The 21,486-nt window shown below is 39.0% G+C and overlaps 1 protein-coding gene across 7 annotated transcripts in view; it reads left to right on the top strand.

Annotated features, from left to right (window-relative positions):
* Window positions 1-21,486, top strand: part of etfbkmt (electron transfer flavoprotein subunit beta lysine methyltransferase) — a 49,085-nt gene that overhangs the window by 7,516 nt on the left and 20,083 nt on the right. For 4 of the 7 annotated variants that reach the window (XR_009513650.1, XR_009513649.1, XR_009513648.1 and 1 more), the window contains exons 2-3: window positions 6,380-6,510; window positions 11,498-11,576. Coding sequence is in view for 4 of the 7 variants with exons in the window: in XM_059977801.1 (XP_059833784.1) it covers window positions 6,380-6,510; window positions 11,498-11,576 (210 nt within the window). In the remaining 3 variants the exon portion in view is untranslated. Of the gene's footprint in view, window positions 1-6,379; window positions 6,511-11,497; window positions 11,577-20,652; window positions 21,418-21,486 lie in introns of those variants that run through there. The other 3 variants (XM_059977799.1, XM_059977798.1, XM_059977802.1) reach the window with 3 other exon arrangements.

Here is a 21,486-nt window from a genome sequence, read left to right as displayed (position 1 = left end):
CAGATGGATATTCTTCAGAGATCTGGCGTCAGTGATGGCGTAACCAGGACTTGTGATATGCACTAGCTGCTCATAGGACCATCCACCACCTGCTCTCATGGCCTCACATGACCCTGATTATGGATTAAGCAGGTGCTACGCCTTGCCCAAGGGTGATCTGCAGGCTAGCGGAGGGAAGAAGCATCTTACACCTCCTTTGGTAGAGATGTCTCTCCACCCCGCCACCCATACCTCTGATGAATACAGTATGTACCAAATAGAAGTTAGGCCAATGTACTTTAATATTGAAAAATGTATGTTTTAGTAGCCATTCTAAAGAAGACCTAATTTTAAGGTGATTGGAGGTAAGTATAAGGGGATGTCAGAAGTAAGTTCTTTTATACAAAGTGTGGGGGGTGCATGGAATGACCCTGCCAGGGGTGATGTTAGATAAGAATGCATTAGGGACATTTAAGATGCTCTTATCTAGGCACATGGATGATATAAAAATGGAAGGCTATGTAGGAGGGAAGGGTTAGATTGATCTTAGAATAGTTCATCAGGTTGGTACAACATTATGGGCCAAAGAGCCTATACTGTAAATTTGGAGGACAATTACAGCAAGAGGTAAAAAGAGAAATAGCTTAAAAAAACACTCAGTGAGCAGTTTCAGGTCAAAGATCCTTTATCAAACTACAGTTGAGTACCTTCACTAGATTAACTGTGGTGGTTCAAGTAATAGGCCCATCAACACTTCCGCAAAGGGAGCCATAGATGGCCAGTTAATGCAAGTCTTTTCAATGTTGCTTGGAAGTTGAGAAAAATTTGCTTCTACATAATAACGTATGAATTAGGAGCAGCAGTTGTCTAGCTGACCTTTTGGGCCTACTCTGCCTTTTATCAAAATCTAGCTGATCTCCTTCAGCTCTGCTTTCCTGTACTGTCATTTAATATCCAGAAAACTATTGACCTATTTTGAATCAATACCATGGCAGAGTCTCTGCAAACTTCCAAGGTAGAGAATTTCAAAGATTCACCATGCTCTGAATGAAGAACTTTCCCCTTCATATCGGTCATAATTTATCTACTCTTTATTCTGAGAGAGTGATCCTCTGGTTCTAAACTCTCCAGCCAGGGGTAACTTCCCCTAATATCTTTTGAGCCCTATAAATTTTCAGTGAAATGACCTTCATTCTTCTAAAATCTGGAGACCGAATGACTAGTCCAGTCAGACTTGCATCATACAACAAACTCATCATCCCAGAAACTAATGTAGATAAGCAACATTGCAATCTTTATGGTAATATAAAGATGAAACTGTATACAATACTCCAGATGCAGCCTCAGAAAGGTATTAACTAATTGGAGTACAACCTCTTCACACTGTACAGATTATTTTGTGATAAGAACCAACACACCTTTCCTCATTGCTTATTTCACATGAATGTTGGCCTTCACCAGACTTTAACTATCACTACTTGAATACTCTGCGTTTCGATCTTGCGCACCACAGTGGATGATATTTTTTCCACATAATCTTGCATCTACCATGCTTTTGCTTCTGCTCACTTAACTTGTGAATATCCTATTGAAGGTTCCTACATCCCCCTCCCTAAGCACAAGCACACACGATGCCCTTCTTGGATTTTTCACTTCACATTTTTGGGTAATGTTGCAGCTCTATAAAACCCTTCTCGGACTACTCTCGAAATATTGTGGTCACCTCATGATAAGAAGCATGTGTAAGCTTTAAAGAGGATGCAGGGGAGATGTATCGGGATGCTGCCTAGATTAGAGAGCAAGTCATATGAGGATATGTTAAGCGAGCTAGGTTTTTTGTTTGGAGTGAAGGAGGATGAGAGGTTTTTTGGTAGAGGCGTGCAAAATGTTAAATGGGTAGCCGGTGCCATTTTCCCAGGGAAGCAATGTCTAATACGAGAGGAATACAAGAGGACGTGATTTTAAGGTGCTAGGAGGAAATTATAGTGAGGATGTTAGAAGTAGGTTTTTCACAAATGTGTTAAGTGCATGGAATGCGCTGCCAGGGGAGGTGGTAGAGGCAGGTACATTAAGGAGATTTAAGAGACTCTTAGATAGGCACATGGACAATTGGAAAATGGAAGGCCTTGTGGGAGGAAAGGGTTAGATTGATCTTAGAGTAGGTTAAAACATCGGCACACCATCGTGGGCCAGGGGGCCTGTATTGTTCTTTTCCCATTCTTTTACTGTTCAGTGCTTTACTACAACCAGTCAGTGGAAAAATAAGTATCAGAAATGGGAGTATAGGAATTTGTCCTTGTATCTTTCCTGCTATTCAAAATGACCACGGGTGATCATTGACATTTCACCCTATTTTCGTATAAGGCAAAATATTCTCTCTGGTTACAGTCTTCAGGGACAGATCTAGGGTTTACTATTATTTCCCACTCAAGCCTTTGGCCTGTGTCTGTGACTTGTGAGATCAAAATTACTTCCTGTAACATTATCCCTGTTGTATTTTATTGATTATTCCTGCATTGCTGAAAGGCATTTCTGAGTAATGTCACAGAAAATCAGACAGAGCCAAGGTAAATTCTTCATTCTGTTTTGCTGAAGACCTAGTGGCAACAGTAAAGAGGTACTATGCCATTAAAAGACAACAGCAGAATTGATGTGTTTATTTTTTATATATACATGGGGTGATTGATAAGTTTATGGCTTAAGGTGGAAGGAGTCAATTTTAGAAAACCTAGCACATTTATTTTTCAACATAGTCCTCTCCTACATTTACATACTTAGTCCAACGGTCATGGAGCATATAGATCTTGGACCTCCAGAAAGTGTCCACAGCAGGGGTGATTGATACGTTCGTGGCCTAAGGTAGAAGGAGATGAGTTATACAGCTCTCATTACATGCACATGCAGTTCAACTCTTTGAGTGACTATGCAGAAACTTTGAAGTTAATAACTCATCGGGGTGATTGATAAGTTCATGGCCTATGGTAGAAGGTGAGTTATTAACAAAACTTTCTGCATGATCACTCAAAGAGTTGACCTGCATGTACATATAACAAGAGCTGTATAACTCATCCCCTTCTACTTCGGCCACAAACTTATCAATCACCCATCTGTGGACACTTTCTGGAGGTCCAAGATCCGTCTGCTCCACGACCGCTGGACTAAGTGGGTAAATGTAGGAGGGGATTATCTTGAAAAATAAATGTGCGAGGTTTTCTAAAACTGACTCCTACCTTAGGCCACAAACTTATCACTCACCCTTTGTACATGTCTGAAACAGATTTTCCTTGAGATAAAAAAATTTCCCTTTAATTTTCCTGCTTAGTTGAGTAATAACTCTCCTCCATGCTTTCAAATATAATTTAGTTAATTGTGTCTATTTGAGAATGCTCTTTAGACTATATAGAAAACCACAATAATGACTATTAATACAAATAATAATCATAATTATTATATGTATATATAATCTAAAGAGAATTATGTCAAGGAAGTGAGTGATTTTCTCGTAGATACAATCAAGGAAAGCATACACTCATTGGCCACTTTGTTAGGTACACATGTACATTTGCTTGTCAACCCATCATGTGGATACAACACATCTCATAAAAACATATAGATGTGGTTAAGGGGTTCAGTTATTGTTCAGACCAGACATTAGAAAGGGGAAGAAATGTAATCTAAGTGACTTTGACCGTCAAATAATTGCTGGTGCCAGATAGGGTGATTTGAGTATCTCAGAAACTGCTGATCTGGGATTTTGATGCACAACAGTCTGTAGAGTTTATAGAGAATAGTGTGAAAAACAAAAAACATTCAGTAAGTGGCAGTCCTCGGTGGAAATGCCTTCTTAATGAGAGATGTCAGAGGAGAATGGCCAGACTGGTTCAAACTGACAGTAACTCAAATAACCATGTTACGTTAGTGATATTCAAAAGAGCATCACTGACCAAACATGTCGAACCTTGAAGTTACAGCAGCAGAAGACCACTAACATACGCTCATTGACTTTATTAGGTACAGGAGGTGGCCACTGAGTGTATATGTATGCATGTATAAATTAAAGGTATTGAAAAATAGGCAACTAACATTTAGGTAACATCATTCGTATCTCTGGATATTCAAAAGTATTTTGCAGTTTGTGTAGAGGAAGAACACTCCTGTTTCTCTTGGGACGAAGGCCAACTTCTTACATTGCTTCCCGAGAGCACTTCACTCAAAGTCTGATCCAAACCATCTGTTGCTGTTTACATTTTATGACCAAGTCTCCAGAACCAATCAGTGAACCTACAACTGTATCTTCCAACTTAGTGATGATGGTGTTGCTGCTGAATTATGTCATACTTGTGATAGAGGAAAGGTTCTCCAGTTTATTCCAAAGATGGTTAGATTATCAGACAGGTTAAAACTGAACTTGTATTTTGAAGAATTTAAAGACTGAGAGGACATTTAATTGAAAACTACAAAATTCTTATGTTTATCAGGGAATCAGAATCAGGTTTGTTACCACTAACATGTTGTACAATACAGTGCAAAATAAAAAATACTATAAGTTACAATAAGAAATATAAAAAAAATTAATAGTAAATAAATATAAATTAATTAATAAAATAAGGAGGCATTCATAGTCCGTTTAGAAATCTGATGGCAAAGGGGAAGAAGCTGTCCCTAAAACTATGAGTGTGTGTCTTCAATGTGTGTGTGGAATTGCTATTTCACTGAGCTGGAGTGCTTAGAGCAGGGATCACAGATTCAAAATAAGGTGTTGACCGAGAGAAGAAACTTTTTCACTTTCGTGGGTGTGAATTTTTGAAATTCTCTAATGCAGAGGGCTGTGGAGGCTCTATATCTTAGTATATTCAAAACAGATCAATCATTTTTCAGACTTTAGGAGAATCAAGGAATATGGGGTTATGCAGTAAAGTGGTTCTGGGCTAAAATGTCGACTGCAATCTGACTAAATGATAGAACACACAAAGGGCTGAAAGGCCAATTGCTACTTCTAATTCTTATGTGTATGAACCTGTGTGCAAAGTAGTAAAATACATGAACACTTTATTAATGATCACTGTCTCAACAGCCCAATTGGTTAGAGAATTATGAAGATTGACTACTATGTACTATAGGTGAAAAGATTTCTCCTATCACTGTTCTATATATGTCCTGTCAGCTTCCTTAAGTATTTTCTATTCATCAAAAAGTCGTGCTGTATAGAAACATGCTCACTGGGTCATGATGTCCATCTAACTATCAAGTACCCATCTATAGTAATTACTCTTACCAGCACTTCGTCGATGGCCTTCTACGCCTCACCAATCAAAGTACCCGTCTAGATACTTCTTAAATGTTATGAGAATCTTTACCTCTGCTCTCCTCTCAGGCAGTGAATTCTGGTGAAAAAGTTATTTAAATCTCCTCTGAACTTCTTAATCCATACCTATTACATATGTTTGCTGCTTATGGACTCTCTGCTATGGAAAAAGGTTTACTATTTATCCTATTTATGTCTCACAAAATTATATACACCTCTGTCAGGTCCCCACCCTGCCTTTTCCACTCCGAGAAAATCAAAACCAGCCTATGCAATCTCTCTTCATAACTATGCAACTGTGCTGCCCTTATAACTATGAGTGGAATGGTAGGGTAGCAGTTAGCGTAACACTTCACAGCACCAGTGGTCTGGGTTTAATTTCCGCCACTGTCTCTAAGTTAATTGTACAGTCTCCGCCATGAGCTCATGAGTTTCCTCTGGATATTCCAGCTTCCTCCCACATTCCAAAGACGTACTATAGATCAGGGTTATCAAGTTGTGGGCATGCTATGTTGCTGCTGGAAGCATGGCGAAATTTGCAGGCTGCCTCCAGCACATCCTTGGACTGTTATTGTTGACGCAAATGGTGCATTTCACTGTATGTTTCGATGTATGTGTGACAAATCCTTATTCTCTTTAATGCTCCATCTCAGGCACCATCCCCATTGGTGAATCTCCTCTGCATGGGCTCCAGAGCAACTGTGTCCTCTTATTCCTATACTGTAAACCCTTGAGAGTATCATCTCAGTTTCCGTAATCTATCATCACATGAAAGATCTTCCAGCTGCCGGGAATCAACCTGGAGATGAGAGGAATCTTGATACCAGGGATCTGATGGAGAATGTTGATACTAGATTAAATTATGATCTGTCTTAATCCAATATTGTGTCCTCGCTATCAAGATCAAGAATAGGAAGTAGGGAAAGGTTCAATTGGACAAGTAGCAGACATAGAAGGAAATATGCTGAAGGAAAGAGGCTGGTATCTGAAAATAAGCAAAGGCAACATGAGAAAATTATTTTGCAATGTTGTAGTGATTTAGAATTACAAGGAGCCTGAATGTTCTAATTGACTTATTCTAAACACTGCTCTTAGATACATTCTGGATAACCCTGCAGTCACAAAGGCAAAGAAGGTTTTGGACCTGGGAAGCGGCTGTGGTGCCTCTGCCATTGCAGCTGTTATGAGCGGAGCGACTGATGTTCTTGCCAATGACATTGACCCACGTAAGCATAAGTGAACCGAAAATCAGATCTGTAACCGCGTCTGTAGTTATAAAGAAAACAGAAGTACAATGACCAAAAGTTCTGAAACTGGGTCACTCAAAAATGTTGGTCATGTTGGGGATATTTTTGTGTTTAAAGGGGTATGCAAGAGAGAATGAGTTGGAAGCTATGGAGATTAGGAAGGGAATGGAACCATTGGAATTGCTTTGTTGGAACAATAGGCTGAATGTCTCAACACAAAAGATTCTGCAGGTGCTGGGAATCTAGAGTAACACGCACATGAAAACATCCAATGCTTTTTATATTAAATAGTTACATTAAATAAGTAGTGCAATAAAAACAGAAATAAAAATGTAGTGAGGTAGTGTTCATGGGTTCTATGGCCATTCAGAAATTGGATGGCAGAGGGGAAGAAGCTGTTCCTGAATCGTTGAGTGGGTACTTTCACACTTTTGTACTCCTTTCTGATGGTAGCAATGAGAATAAGGCATGATGTGGGTGATGGGGCTCCTTAATGATGTCCTGGATACTACGGAGGCTAGTGCCCATGATGGAGCTGACTAATTGTACAATACTCTGCACTTACTTCAATCCTGTGCAATACCCCCCAACCCCCAATACCAGACAGTGATGCAGCCAGTTAGAATGCACTGTATGGTATATCTGTAGAAATTTGTGAGTGTTTTTGGTGACATACCATATCTCCTCAAATTCCTAATGAAATGTAGCCACTGTCATGATTTGTTGTAGCTGCATCGATATTTTGGTTCCAGGTTAGACCCTCAGAGATATTGACACCCAGGAATTTGAAATTACTCACACTTTTCACTTTTGATCCCTCTATAAGGTCTGGTGTGTGTTCCCTCTTCTTACTCTTCCCCCATCCTCACTTTATTTGCCCTTGAAATACAGTATTTTTTCACAAGTGAGATCTCATTAAAAATCCTTGTAACTCTCACTTAGGGTAGAGCTTAATCTAGGGGATGACAGCCCCCAGCCCAGCCAAACTTAAGAAATCTTGTTTGGGTGGGTGCTGTGCGATGTGTCCCGTTACAAATCAGTACCACGAAATAACCAACAGTACACAGTATGTGATGAACTGATTGAGCTTTATAATTCTTAATTTGACCATATGGTTAGTAAAGAAACAAAAAGAAAAGGGCACATTCTCATGAAATAGTCGAATGCCCAAACGTTGGAGCTCACTGATCAGCTGTTTGTCCACCGTTGACCACCATTGGACCCTCGCTCCAAGTCCACTCCATCCGGTGGTCTACCAACTCTCTCCATTCACGTCTTCTCTCCTCATCTCTGCCCGGCAAAAGACTGCAAAATCCCTCTCCCAGACACACAAGAAAGAACAACGTCCTGCTCATTGGCCAACGTGACCTGTTATCTCTAGTCAACTCAAGTATTGCTGCTACAGAGAAACCATTACCTTAGCAGTGGAACATTACAGAGAGGCCATTACATTAGCAGTGAAACCTTACAGCGTGTTACACCCTGAAGGAAGCTTCCATCATGGGTGTGGTTTTTAAGAAGGTGTTTAACTCACTGTGTTGCTTTGTATATCTGCACTGAGTGGGCAGTAGAGTGTATTAAACTGTATTTCCTTCTTCTTTGAAACAGTATAAGTAGGTGTATCAGGGATTATGAAACTAAGATGAGTAAATTCAGTTGAAGGGTGGAATAAGTTCTCAACAGTGTTCAGTCTTGTTATGGAGAGCTCAGAAAGAACAGCTTCTGTTGCATTTGCATCAAAGCACCTCCTGCACCCAGCCAGTATGTTTTGACACAGTCCTGAAGGAATCATTATTGAGTTGGATCCTATCCATATTCATGCAGTGCTCTACTCCTAATGACCAGGAATACTGGATATTTTATTTTATTTCATTCCCGATGTCTGCAAGTTCAATGTATGGAGCACCTGCTCGATCTGCGATCAACTAACAAAGGAAACGATGGAAATAATTTCCAAAGGCACTTGATCCACATGGTTCATTGCCCGCACAGATGGATGATGAATTCAATCACCATGGAAGAGTTCCAAAATTATAGCACAAAACAAACCCAAAGACTGCATTCATTCACTTAGCATTTTGAAAGAAAGCAAATGTGGACTGGATGCAGTGGGTAGTCAGAAGAAATAAAATGATTCGATCTTAATAGGAAAAACTGTTGAAAGCACAGTAGGAGCCAGTGTTTTATAATGCATAAGGCAAACAACTGTAAGAATACCAGGCTATTTGAGAAGTGTGGGATGTTGAAACACAATAACTGGCAATCACATGCTTTGCAAAGCTTAAGAATGATTTTCAAATAACCTAAGTTTCAACACAGAAACCAAATGTCTGTGTGGTTTCACTTACTGAATAACTGTGGGGCTTCTGCAATTGTTGTTTGTTCTGTGCATTTCTAATGTAACTAGATCAAAGATGCAGGAAAAACAGGTTTAATATTATCTATCCTTCAGTGCCCTCAGATTAACAATAGTCAATAATTCCATTGTTTATCCAGTGCTTAAAAAGTAAAAAGTAGTTTGGAAGTATGATGGGTATTTAGTTTTTGGCATTGGTTGGAGAAAAGGTTCATTTTACTCTCTGTACAGAAAATCTGAATTTGAATGTACTTTTAGGAATGTGTTTTAATCTTAGAGTTGAATGTTGACTTGATTTAATGAAGGCCTACTCTTGTTACATGTTGTTGAACAAAAACACAAAAGCTCCAATGGATACGGCCGTCCATGAAGGCACCCATCATTCTATTTTGCTGGTGTTCCTTACACAAAGTTTTAGGATTTATAGGGTTGCCAGCCTGATTCCTAGTTACCAGGTCAATAATAGTCGGGTTTTGTCAGGCCCCACTAACATTGCTATTTTGGATAGGCAATGGAGTTGCAACACCCTTTGATATGCATACTCTGGTGATAGTATCAACAGGTAGGGTACTGTCACACACGTTCAATGCCGACAGCAGTTATGATCTGGGATTCAACACGTAAGGCTGGTGGATACAGAAAGGATCAGAGTTCTCAAGTTGTATCAGGTTAGAGGGGAATTATACTGCACTATTTAAAAGGGAGAGCGAAAACAAAACACCATAAATTGATTAGCATAACATTGAGTGGGAAAGATACTAGAACCTACTGTAAAGAATGAGTTAACAGAAGTTGGAAACTATCAACTGGATTAGACAGAGTTGGCCGTGGATTTCTGGAAGAAAAATTGTGTTTGACAAACCTAATTGAGTTTTTTTTACGATGCAACCAGTAGAATTTATAAGGGGAAACCAGCTGTTGTAGTGTACTGGCAATTCCAATTTTACACCCGTTCAGGTAATGGAAATTCACCCTTACAGAATTCATAAATCTTTATCCAAAACATTGTGATAAGGAATAATACTCACTCTCATGAAATTTGTGTGAAAAAGTAACGCAGAATTTATTTGCCTATAAAAAGGCTTCAATCCCACCCTTAGAAGTTTTCATGTTTTGTTATCTTAAAACATTGAATCACAGTGGATTTGATTTGGCTTTTTTGACAATGATCAACAGAAAAAGACTCTTTTGTCTCTATGAAGTGATCTAAATTAATTACGAATATTCAGCCCCTGCAAGTCAGTATTTAGTAGATGCACCTTTGGCAGCAATTACAGTCTTGAGTCTGTGTGGATAGGTCTCTACCAGTTTTGCACATCTTGACACTGCAAAATTTTCCCCATTCTTCTTTACAAAACTGCTCAAGCTCTGTCAGATTGCATGGGGATCATGAGTGAACAGCCCTTTTCAAGTCCAGCCACAAATTCTCAATTGGATTGAGGTCTGGACTCTGACTTGGCCACTCCAGGACATTAACTTTGTTGTTTTTAAGCCATTCCCATGTAATTTTGGCTCTATGCTTGGGGGTCATTGTCTTGTTGGAAAACAGACCTTCTCCCAAGTCACAGCTCTTTTGCAGACTGCATCAGGATTTCCCTGTATTTTGCTCCATTCATTTTACCTTCTACATTCACAAGCCTTCCAGGGCCTGCAGCAGTGAAGCATCCCACAGCAAGATGCAGCCTCTACCAGGCTTCATGGTAGGGATGATGTGTTTTTGATAATGTGCGGTAGTGTTTAGTCTGATGGCCAAAATGCTCAATTTTGTTTTCGTCGGACCAGGGAACCTTCTTTCAGCTGACTTCAGACTCTCCCACATGCCTTCTGGCAAACTCTAGCCGAGATTTCATGTGAGTTTTTTGCAACAATGTCTTTCTCTTTGCCACTTTCCCATAAAGTGTTTGAAGGCTCTGGGCCTGTATTCACTAGAATTCAGGAGAATGAGGGGTGACCTCTTTGAAACCTATGCCTTGATAGATTGGATGTGGAGAGGATGTTTCCTGTGGTGGGAGAGTCTAAGACCAGAGGACATGGCCTCAGAACAGAAGGGCATCCTTTTAGTACAGAGATAAGGAAGAATGTCTTTAGCCAGAGAGTGGTGAATCTATGGAATTCTTTGCCATAGGCAGCTGTGGGGGCCAAGTCTCCATGTATATTTAAGGCAGAGGTTGATAGATTTTTGATTGGTCATGGCATGAAGGGATATGGGGAAAAGGTGGGAAATTGGGGCTGAGAGCTAAATGGAATCAGCCATGATAAAAGGGCGGAACAGACTCAATGGCCCAAATCTTTTCCTGTATGTTATGGCCTTATGGTCTAAAGCTGTGACTGGTGAAGCACCCAGGCAACAGTTGTTATATGCATAGTCTGTCCCATCTTAGCCACTGAAGTTTGTAACTCCTCCAGAGTTGTCATAGGTCTCTTGATGGCCTCCCTCACTAGTCCCCTTCATTCAGTTTTTGAGGACAGCCTTGCTCTCGGCAGACTTACAGCTGTGCCATGTTCTTTCCATTCCATGATGATTGACTTAACTGTACTCCAAAAGATATTCAGTGACTCAGAAATTTTCTTGTATCCATCTCCTGACTTTGCTTTTCAATAACCTTTTAGCAGAGTTGCCTGGGGTGTTCCTTTGGCTTCGGTGTAGTTATTGCCAGGATACTGACTCACCAGCGGTTGGACCTACCAGGTACAGGTGTATTTTTCAGGTGTATCATTGATCTCCATTTAACTAATTATGTGACTTCTAAAACCAATTGGCTGCACTAGTGATAACATTTTGTGTGTTATGTTAAAGGATGGGGTGAATACTTAAGCAATCAATTATTTTGTGTTTTACATTTGTAATTAATTTAGATCACTTTGTAAAGATCTGTTTTCACTGTGGCACGAAAGAGTCCTTTACTATTGATCAGTGTCAAAAAAATCCAAATTAAATCCTCTGCGATTCAATGCTGCAAAACAATAAAACATGAAAATTTCCGGGGGTGGGGTGTGAATACTTTTTATAGGCAGTGTGTGCAATTCTCAGTTTTTTTTCTATTACGTATTGCATAATATTGTTGTCGCAAAGTTAACAATTTTCACGACATATGCTGGTGATATTAGACCTGATTATGATGTTTTTCCATCATGTAATTCAAAAGGAAATCTAAATTAACCTGCACAGGAAATGCATTCAGAAAGTGACGTTCACACAAAATGGGGCCAGAACACTCCCTACCAGACATCCTTAGGATGTCAAACTTAAACACTCAAACTAAGGTCAAATAATTATTTCATTTAGTCTTAGGCAAGGAAGGATAATCTCAGATACTACACTTTGTAGAGATCTATTTTCACTTTGACATGAATGATCAGTATATATTTAAAAAAACAAACTAAATCCACTGTGATTCAATGGTGTAAAACAGTAAAACATGCAAATTTCCAAGGGGGATGAATACTTTCTGTAGGCACTGTATCTTGATGGAGGCTCTGTTGACATTATTGAACTTTACATTGCTTCCTTTGTTTTGAATAAGTGCTTTATGTTTGCAGGATTTCTGTTTCTCAGGCATGGTCCCTGAAAACCAGTAGATGTTAGGAAGATTGTGGTCATTTCCTCCCATTCTTCTTAGGCAGCTTCTCGGGATCAAGGATGGCTTGTTTGCACTCTGGTTTTCTGGGTTCTCAGGAGATGAGATCAGTGACTCTCTCCTTCCACTGCTTACACAGATCTTCAATTTGCTTCCAGAATATGGGTTCAATTTCTTCATCCCACTCTGAATATATCTTCTCCATTTCGAGCAGTCACAAGCCAAAGATTCCCAGGACTCAGTGAGGGATGTTGAGCACTTTCTTGAATGTTTTCCATTATCCACCTGGTAATCTCTTACAAAGGGAGATCTTGAATAGAATCTGTTTCATTAATCTGGTGTCCAATATTGCAACAATGTGGACTGCTGAGCTTAGCTAACTGAGCATGCTCGGTTACTTCACAGCTGGACTAGGTGATCTTCTGCTTTCCCTCTGTATCAAATTTAAAGCCCATTCAGAAGTTCAAAAATGCCTTCATTTACTGAGACTCTTCATTATCATCTTCCTCAGTAAAGTATTAATTTTGTACCACAGCCATGTCCTGTGTATAACAGCAATAGCTCAGGGTGAAAATAAATAAAAATGACATTCAATTCCAGAGCATAGTACTGAAGAGATGTACAGTATATTAAACAGCCTAATTGTATTAATTGTGAAATTATGAGATAAATGGACATCCTGTCAAACAGTAATTAAACCTAATAAGCAATTACAAAAATGTAGGAATTCTTCTCCCATAATTACAGCAGAACAACTTCACCTCAGTGATGAATACTATATTACTTCAGAAGTACAGCAAAGGGAACAGTTATTTGATGACCAAGCAACTTTGAAAGGCAATTAAATAGCTAATGAAACCGATAAAAAAGCTTAGTGGAAAAAGAAGAGGGACAAAAGATAATCCATTCTGAAGCAACAACCAAGTTTGTTAGCTATAATCAATGAGGGAAGATAGGAGAATAAATGGTCTTATAGTAATCTTTGTTGCTATATTTATAAAGGTAGCAAAAAATGAAAACTAGATATGACCTCTTCTGAAGAATGAAATCAAAGAGCACTGGAAATAGAAGCAACTGCACCACCATTTAGTAAGAAAGCAGCCAGTCTTTTTATTTTATCAGTATCACTTATTGTATTAACCCCATATTTAATTATTCCCTTACTGCCCAATAATCTGTCTTGAATGTACTCACTGATTGAGCTTCCACAACACTCTTGACTGGAAAATTCCAGAGATTCACGAGCCAAAGAAACTTAGTTACATCTCAACTCTGAATGGGCAATGTCTTATCTTGGAATTGTGACCCCTGGTTCCAGACATACTGCCAAGGGATAACGTCATCCTTAAAAATTCTGTGAGAATTTAGAGTTAGTTAGGTATGAGAAATTTTGGATGTTTCCATTAGATCACTTCAGTTTTTCCATACCAAGAATCAATCCAACAAACTTTTTTAAAAGAATTGCTTTTGTGAGTATATAATTTCTTGAGTAGGGGGACAAGACCCTCTTAAGGTAGACTATTCTAGGCATGGTCATGTCACGACCTTAGTAAAATGATTTTTTTTATATTCAAACCCTCTTGCAACAAGTGTTTATTTTGTTTACTTTCCCAATTGCTTGCCACACCTAATTTCTATGATTTCCATTCAAGGAAACCCCAAATTCTCTGAACACCACTGCCCCACTTGTTGATATACCATCCACAAACATCCTATTGTCTCTTTCACCACTTCTGTTGGTTTTGATGGACGGACGCTGCTATCTCCTCCTTCCTTTCCTCCTCACAGCCCAGTGATTTCTCTGTGGTGACTAGCTCAGTGGTGTTTTATGCCTTATGTGTTTGTGCAGACCAACAAAGACAGCAAGTGAAGTAAAGACAGCAGCTTCCTTCTCATTCAACAGCAGGCAAAGGGACTGTAGAGAACGAATGGTCTGTCAAACATGTGGAGCAGTGGTTCCTGCTAGTCTTCAACAATGGCCCAGCGTGCCAGAGTGCAAACCTAAGCCCCGCTTCTAAGTGACTGAACATCTCACTTCAGGCAGCTTCTCCATGGTGAGCCATGGACAATTCATCGTTGGATTGACCACAGGTATTCAGCACAGCAGTAAGCAGTTGTGGGGAAGGCAGGGGATTCAATCAGGATTTTGGTAATGCAGCAGGGTACCCAAGTGGATGTCCTTTTCAAATAACTCCAGGACCAAGAGCACTATAAAGAAGCAATGCTCTGTAGACGGGTGCCATGGTAGTCTGTGAACAGTTAGGATTACCCACCCCCACCAATCACAACTTCTTCATTTAAAATGGTGCATTTACTTTTATTCTCTGTACTGTTTCTGTTAACCAGTCCTCAATCCACAACAATTTATTAGATTCACACCATGTGCTCCAATTTTGTTTAATAACATCCCCTTATCCATTTTGCTAGTCACAACTTCATTAAGATTTGTCAAACATGATTTCAATTTAATTAATTCACATTGAGTCTGTCCCATCCTATCCCAGAGCACTATTAGATTCATTAATAATAGATTCTAGCGTTTCCCCTGCTACTGAAGTTAAATTAACAGATATGTCATTTATTGTTTTCTCTCTTTATTTAAATAGAGATGAAATGTTTTCTAAACCCCATAGTTTTTCTTCAAAAAGATAACCAGTGCATCCATTATCTTATTAATTCCTTTTAAAATGTTGGGATGCAGGTCATCAAGCCCGAGGGAATTACCGGCATTAGCGCCCTTAAATTCTCCAATACTATTTTTATTTATATAAATTTCTTTTAATTTTTCAATCAATCTCCGCTATTTCCATTTCATTGTTCGTGTCTTCTTTTGTGAAGACAGACACAAAAATACATTTCACTGCTGTCTCTTTATTCCCCTAATTTTTCCTGTGAAGTTTTTTTAAAAACCTGCAGATGTGGAAAATTGAAATAAAAAATGAAAATGTTGGGAACACCAGCAGGACAGATAGTATCTGTGGAAAGCAGTTAACATCTCATGCCAAAGATGATTATCAGATCTGGGGATGAAATAAACTTTAAAGTAAGAGAAGTTGGAAATAGGTGAATAGAGCAAGTAGAAAATCATTGATAGGGTGAGACCAAATAGGTTAATGTGGGTATAATGTTGCATTGTGCCTCTAAGATGTAATAAATACCAAGTATGTGGGACATGCCTAGCAGGGCAGACTATAAGAAAATAATAAAAGATAGGTACAAATGGTGATGGGTAGAAATGATCAGTACTGATACAGACAGAGAGATATAGCTTACTCAAGTTGGACAATTTGATATTTAATCTGGAAGGCTGCAGCATGGCAGATTTAAGATGAGCGTTTGGAAGCTCACGGTGTTTGGGTGATTGTCTGAAACTAAGTAATTCACTTTCCATGGATGCTGCCTGACTTACTGAGTTCCTCCTACATTTTGTATGCGTTAGCTCTTTAAACATGATTCTTTGTTTATGTGCGATCACACTTTTTATTAGTTTTTTAATCCACTGTAGACACCTCTTGCAACAGCAGTTATTGCTAGATTATTTTTGGAGGAGGATAGCATGGAATACTGAACAAAAAAATTACAAACCATAGAAGATATACAGACTCTGGTCTCACCCTACTTCATCTAACATTATATCAGCACTATCCTTTTCTCTCACTGGTGCTTGTCTAGCCTCCGTTTAAATACTTGGAAGATGTCTTGTCTTGTCCATACTGCACGAACCGCCACCACTGGGCTATAAACATGTAGGAGCAGTGTGTGGTTAAGTGCCTTGCTCAAGGACACACTCGCTGCCTCGGCTGAGGCTTGAACTAACGACCTTCAGCTTGCTAGCCCAAAGCCTTAACCACTTGGCCACGTGCCATCACGATCAATCAGCATGAATATTGGAATATACTCAAGGCTGATGGACTTGCACCTTTGCTTATCTTCCCTGCCTAAACTTAAATGGTGGTAGATGCCTTTCTCCCTAATAGTATGCTTTTTCGCAAATCCAGGAGGGAATAAGAGATTCCAGAAGGAAAACCCATAATGCTGGCAGCAGCTTATGGGAAGGTACAGATTTTAAAGACAGCATGAACAGCAATTCTCTGAAATAAACAGGAAACATCAAACGTGACAGCAATAAGTTAAAATTTTTATGAATACTATAAAGCCACTTCTCTTGGTCTATATAATCAGAGGGGTGAAGGAAGTACATTAACTACATTGATCACCACAGTAAGAGATGCCAGTTTGACGACTCATTTGCATGAATAATATGCTTTACAAATGGCTCCCATTCTATGGGAGTTAATGAGGTTTAATGATTATAATAAATTTGTGTTACACACCAAAAGGGAAGTCAAAGCTTAACAGGAATTTCCTGGATTAAGCTCAGAGCAGAACAGTTCAAATTTCTAATATCCAGCTTTTGGCTTCTAACTTGTTTTAAGAGCTTGGCTCATGGTTTCTGATTTTGCATCATTGGTACTTGGCTCAAAGTCATACAGCAGAATAACAGGACCTTTGGCCCATTGAATCCATACCACCATGAAGTACCCATTTACAGTAATTCCATTTTATATTCCCCATGTCCCAATCAATTCCTCCAAGATTCCACCACTCATCTATACAGTAAGGTCAATTAACAGTAGCCAAGCAACCTATCAGCCTGGAAAGCAGAACACACAGAAGAAACCCACAGAGCCAGAGAGAATGTAAAAACTAAACCTCTGAATGGAGGTCAGGAGTGAACCCAGGCCACAGGAGCTGTGAAGCAGCTGCCTTAATACTGTGCCACAGAAGAAAACACAACAACTTGCATTGAGCAATTTACCATTCAGATCCATACAATGTAAAGCTGCTTACACTGATTATTCTAGCCTGACTTTCCACTTACAGCTCAACTCAACACATTAAATAAATTTGGCTTGAAAACCAAGAGCTTGGCGGTGAAGGTAGGCAACTAAGTTTCTGCTAAACATTTTACTCAACATAACTGTAGACAGAATTAACTTGTCAGTCACATCTTACATAATAATTGTCTAGTTATTTATTTAATTTCACTGCTAACTCTTAAGTGAAGTCAGCAGAAAATATTTCGATTTTTGTTCCATATTATCTACACGTCTGAAAATTCACATGGAAAACATTTTATGAAATTTGTAGTTTTAAATGGGAATTTTGCATTTGAACTGTCACACAGCCAGACTTCAATTAGCATCAAAAGTAATTTGACTAGTTTTGCATCTGTATTTTCTGATGCCCTTCTCAAGCTTTCTTACTATCTTTCTGTAATTATTTTTTCATTCTCAGTGTCTTCACATATTCTCCTAGTACTTTGTTTATGTGCTTTTCACACTTTGCCACCTATTGCTTCATGTTCCATGACCCAATGAAGATGTTGCATAGTAAGGAACTGCTTGCAACCCGAAGACCTTTAATGAATTTCAGCTGACTGTCACTGTGATTAATAGTGCCTCACCAAACAGCCACCACTTTAACTTTTCCACAGAAGGCATCCCCCTGTTAGAAAGTCAGGGGGAGAAAAAGTACTTAAGCCAAAATATCAGTGCACATCAAGAGACTGATGCCAAACTTTAAGGTAAAACTGAGGATATCCACTTTCAGTACCAGTGGAATGGTATAGTGTGGTACTAACCATATGGCATCAACTCACTCATGTGTTAAATGGCCGAGTGTTGTTAGTTAAGCCCATTATCCCTATGGGGGCATAGGCTGCCAACAGCTGCCCGCCAGGGTCCTTTGTCTTGTGGGCTAGTCTTTCAAGTTGTCCCCAGGTGTAGGCCATCTTTTTGATGTCAACTTCAAGGTCACATCGTCAAGTGTTCTTTGGCTGGTCGCTCTTCTGCTTTCCTGGAGATCCCACGATAGCACTTGCCTAGTGATGTTTGCACCTGCTATGATGCATGTGTCCTTTGTCTGTCCCCATTTTCTTTTCCATAATTCTGCTTCTGCTGGTAGCTGGTGTATTCTGTGCTATAGATCAGTGTTGCTAATGACCTCTAGCCAGAGGATTTTTCTCAGACATTGGAATGCTTGATATTTTTTAAAAACCCATCTCGTACTCAATTGTGAGGTGACTCTGAATTAAAATATTCCAGTAAGAAATATTGTTGTGTGTTATTTCTAAGTCACTTTATGTAACTTCTTCCTCCACAGCCATTCTTGCAATTTTTCAAGTTTAATATACAAACCCCATTTCCAGAAAAGTTGAGATATTTTCCAAAATGCAATAAAAAGAAAAATCTGTGATATGTTAATTCACGTGAACCTTTATTTAACTGACAAACGTACAAAGAAAAGATTTTCAATAGTTTTACTGACCAACTTAATTGTATTTTGTAAATATACACAAATTTAGAATTTGCTGGCTGTAACACACTCAACAAAAGTTGGGACAGAGGCATGTTTACCATTGTGTTACAGCACCTTTCCTTTTAATAACACTTTTTAATCGTTTTGGAACTAAGGATACTAATTGTAGTAGATTTGCAATTGGAAATTTTGTCCATTCTTGCTTGATAGAAGACTTCAGCTGCTCAACAGTCCGTGGTCTCCATTGTCTGATTCTCCTCTTCATGATGCGCCATACATTTTCAATAGGAGATAGATCTGGACTGGCAGCAGGTCAGTCAAGCACACGCACTCTGTGTCTACAAAGCCACCCTGTTGTAGCCCGTGCAGAATGTGGTCTGGCATTGTCCTGCTGAAATAAGCATGGACATCCCAGGAAGAGACGTTGCCTTGATGGCAACATATGTCTCTCTAAAATCCTAATATATGCCTCAGAGTCAATGGTACCTTCACATTCATGCAACTCACCCATGCTGTGGGCACTGATGCACCCCCATACCATCACAGATGCTGGCTTTTGCACCTTTTGCTGATAACAATCAGGATGGTCGTTTTCATCTTTGGCATGGAGAACTCGATGCCCATTTTTTTCAGAAAACTAGCTGAAATGTGGACTCATCTGACCACAGCACACAGTTCCACAGTCTTTTGGTCCATCTGAGATGAGCTCAGGCCCAGAGAACTCACCGGCGTTTCTGCATAGAGTTGATGCATGGCTTCCTCCTTGTGTAATACAGTTTCAAGCTGTATTTCTGGATGCAGCAACAGACTGTGTTAAGTGACAATGGTTTTCCGAAGTACTCCCGAGCCCAGGTGGCTATAATTGTCACAGTAGTATGACGGTTTCTTAGGCAGTGCCGCCTGAGGGCTCGAAGATCACGTGCATTCAACATTCAAGGTTTCCAACCTTGCCCTTTACGCACTGAGATGTCTCTGAAACTTTTCACAATATTATGTACTGTAGATGTTGAAAGACCTAAATTCACTACAATCTTGCGTTGGGAAATATTCCTTTTGAACTGACTAACAATTCTGTCACGAATTTTGGCACAAAGGGGTGAGCCACGACCCATCCTTGCTTGCAAAGACTGAGCCTTTGATGGACGCTACTTTTATACCCAGTCATGATACCTCACCTGCTTAATGTGGAGTCTTCCAAACCAGTGTTACTTGAATACTCTGTGCACTTTTCAAACTTATTTTAACTCTGTCCCAACTTTTGTTGAATATGTTGCAGCCATTAAATTCTAAATCTGTGTATATTTACAAAATGCAATTAAGTTTGTCAGTAAAACTATTGAAAGTCTTTTCTTTGTACTTTTGTCAGTTAAATAAAGGTTCACATGGATTAACATATCAGAGTTTTGTTTTTATTGCATTTTGGAAAATATCCCAACTTTTCTGGAAATGGGGTTTGTGTGTATATATATATATATATATAATATTTTTTTTCATAAAATATTCTGGATTTTTAATGAACCAAGCAATATTTTCATTTTTGAGTTCTTGGTCAAAGGACCAAATTAGCACAGTACCACAGTGCTTTGAAGCATTCTTTGAGCAATGGTAGAAATATAGAACTTCTCCAAGAGATTGTGAATACTTGATCAATTTAAAATTGTAAGCATTACCTTTTTATTTACAAAAAAATGCACATCAAGGGATATAGAGCAAAGATGGATGAGTTAAAAATTTAGTTATCTGAATAAATGGGGGAAAGGCTCAATAGATTTAGATGATGATAATTATAGGTTTAATTGGACAGAACACATAGGGAACATACTGTAGATTGGTATATTTAAATTGTTTGATTTTGATTTCCTACAGTTGCAGCAGTTGCCATAGCAATAAACTGTGAACTTAACAAAATATCACCACTGCAAGTAGCTCCAGAAAACTTAATTGGAAAGATAGAAGAAAAATGGGATGTGATTCTTTTGGGTGATATGTTTTATGATGAAGAACTTGCCACTGATCTCCACAAATGGCTGACAGAATACAAGAGGATTCATGGATCAGAAATTATAATTGGGGATCCTGGAAGAGCTGAGTTTACAAAATATGTTGGACAGAATTGGCTGCAAAAGATCACAGAGTATGAACTTACTACATTGACGAAAGAAGAGAATTATGGATTGACTTCAAGCAGTGTCTGGAGATTTTTATAGGTTCAAAATTGGGCTCATCTAATCTATTTTCTGTTTGACTGTAACGATAAGCGAATTGGCCTTTCTTGTCTGATTGATTACCTGTGGGCCACTTTTCTACACCAACCCCATTTCCTTGATTCGCTCCTATTGATCAATCTTCCTGGATACAAGTTGGGTAGTAGAGTCCAGGGGTTTACTGGGTCAAAAAAAAATTCATCTCTGTGCTGAAGAGGTGAGCTCTATTTTGAGACCAGTTCCTGGTTCGAACACTATAAGCATTTTGTGTATTATATTGAGATAACCTTTCATTGCATACAGACCTAGTCTGCTTAACATCTCCTTATACCACAAATCTGTGTTGATTTCAACCCAACAAAGGCCTGGAATTGAAACAAAGACCTTTGACAGTACCTTGCTTTAATTAAGTGTAGGACATACAAGTTATGGTCTTTCTACTGAATCCAACCCATAAATCAGATTTATTCCAACAGAACTTGAATGTTTAAATCAT

This window comes from Hypanus sabinus, chromosome 8 (genome assembly GCF_030144855.1).
Source record: "Hypanus sabinus isolate sHypSab1 chromosome 8, sHypSab1.hap1, whole genome shotgun sequence".
Lineage (NCBI taxonomy): Eukaryota > Metazoa > Chordata > Chondrichthyes > Myliobatiformes > Dasyatidae > Hypanus > Hypanus sabinus.
This window is presented reverse-complemented; position numbering and strand designations above follow the sequence as displayed.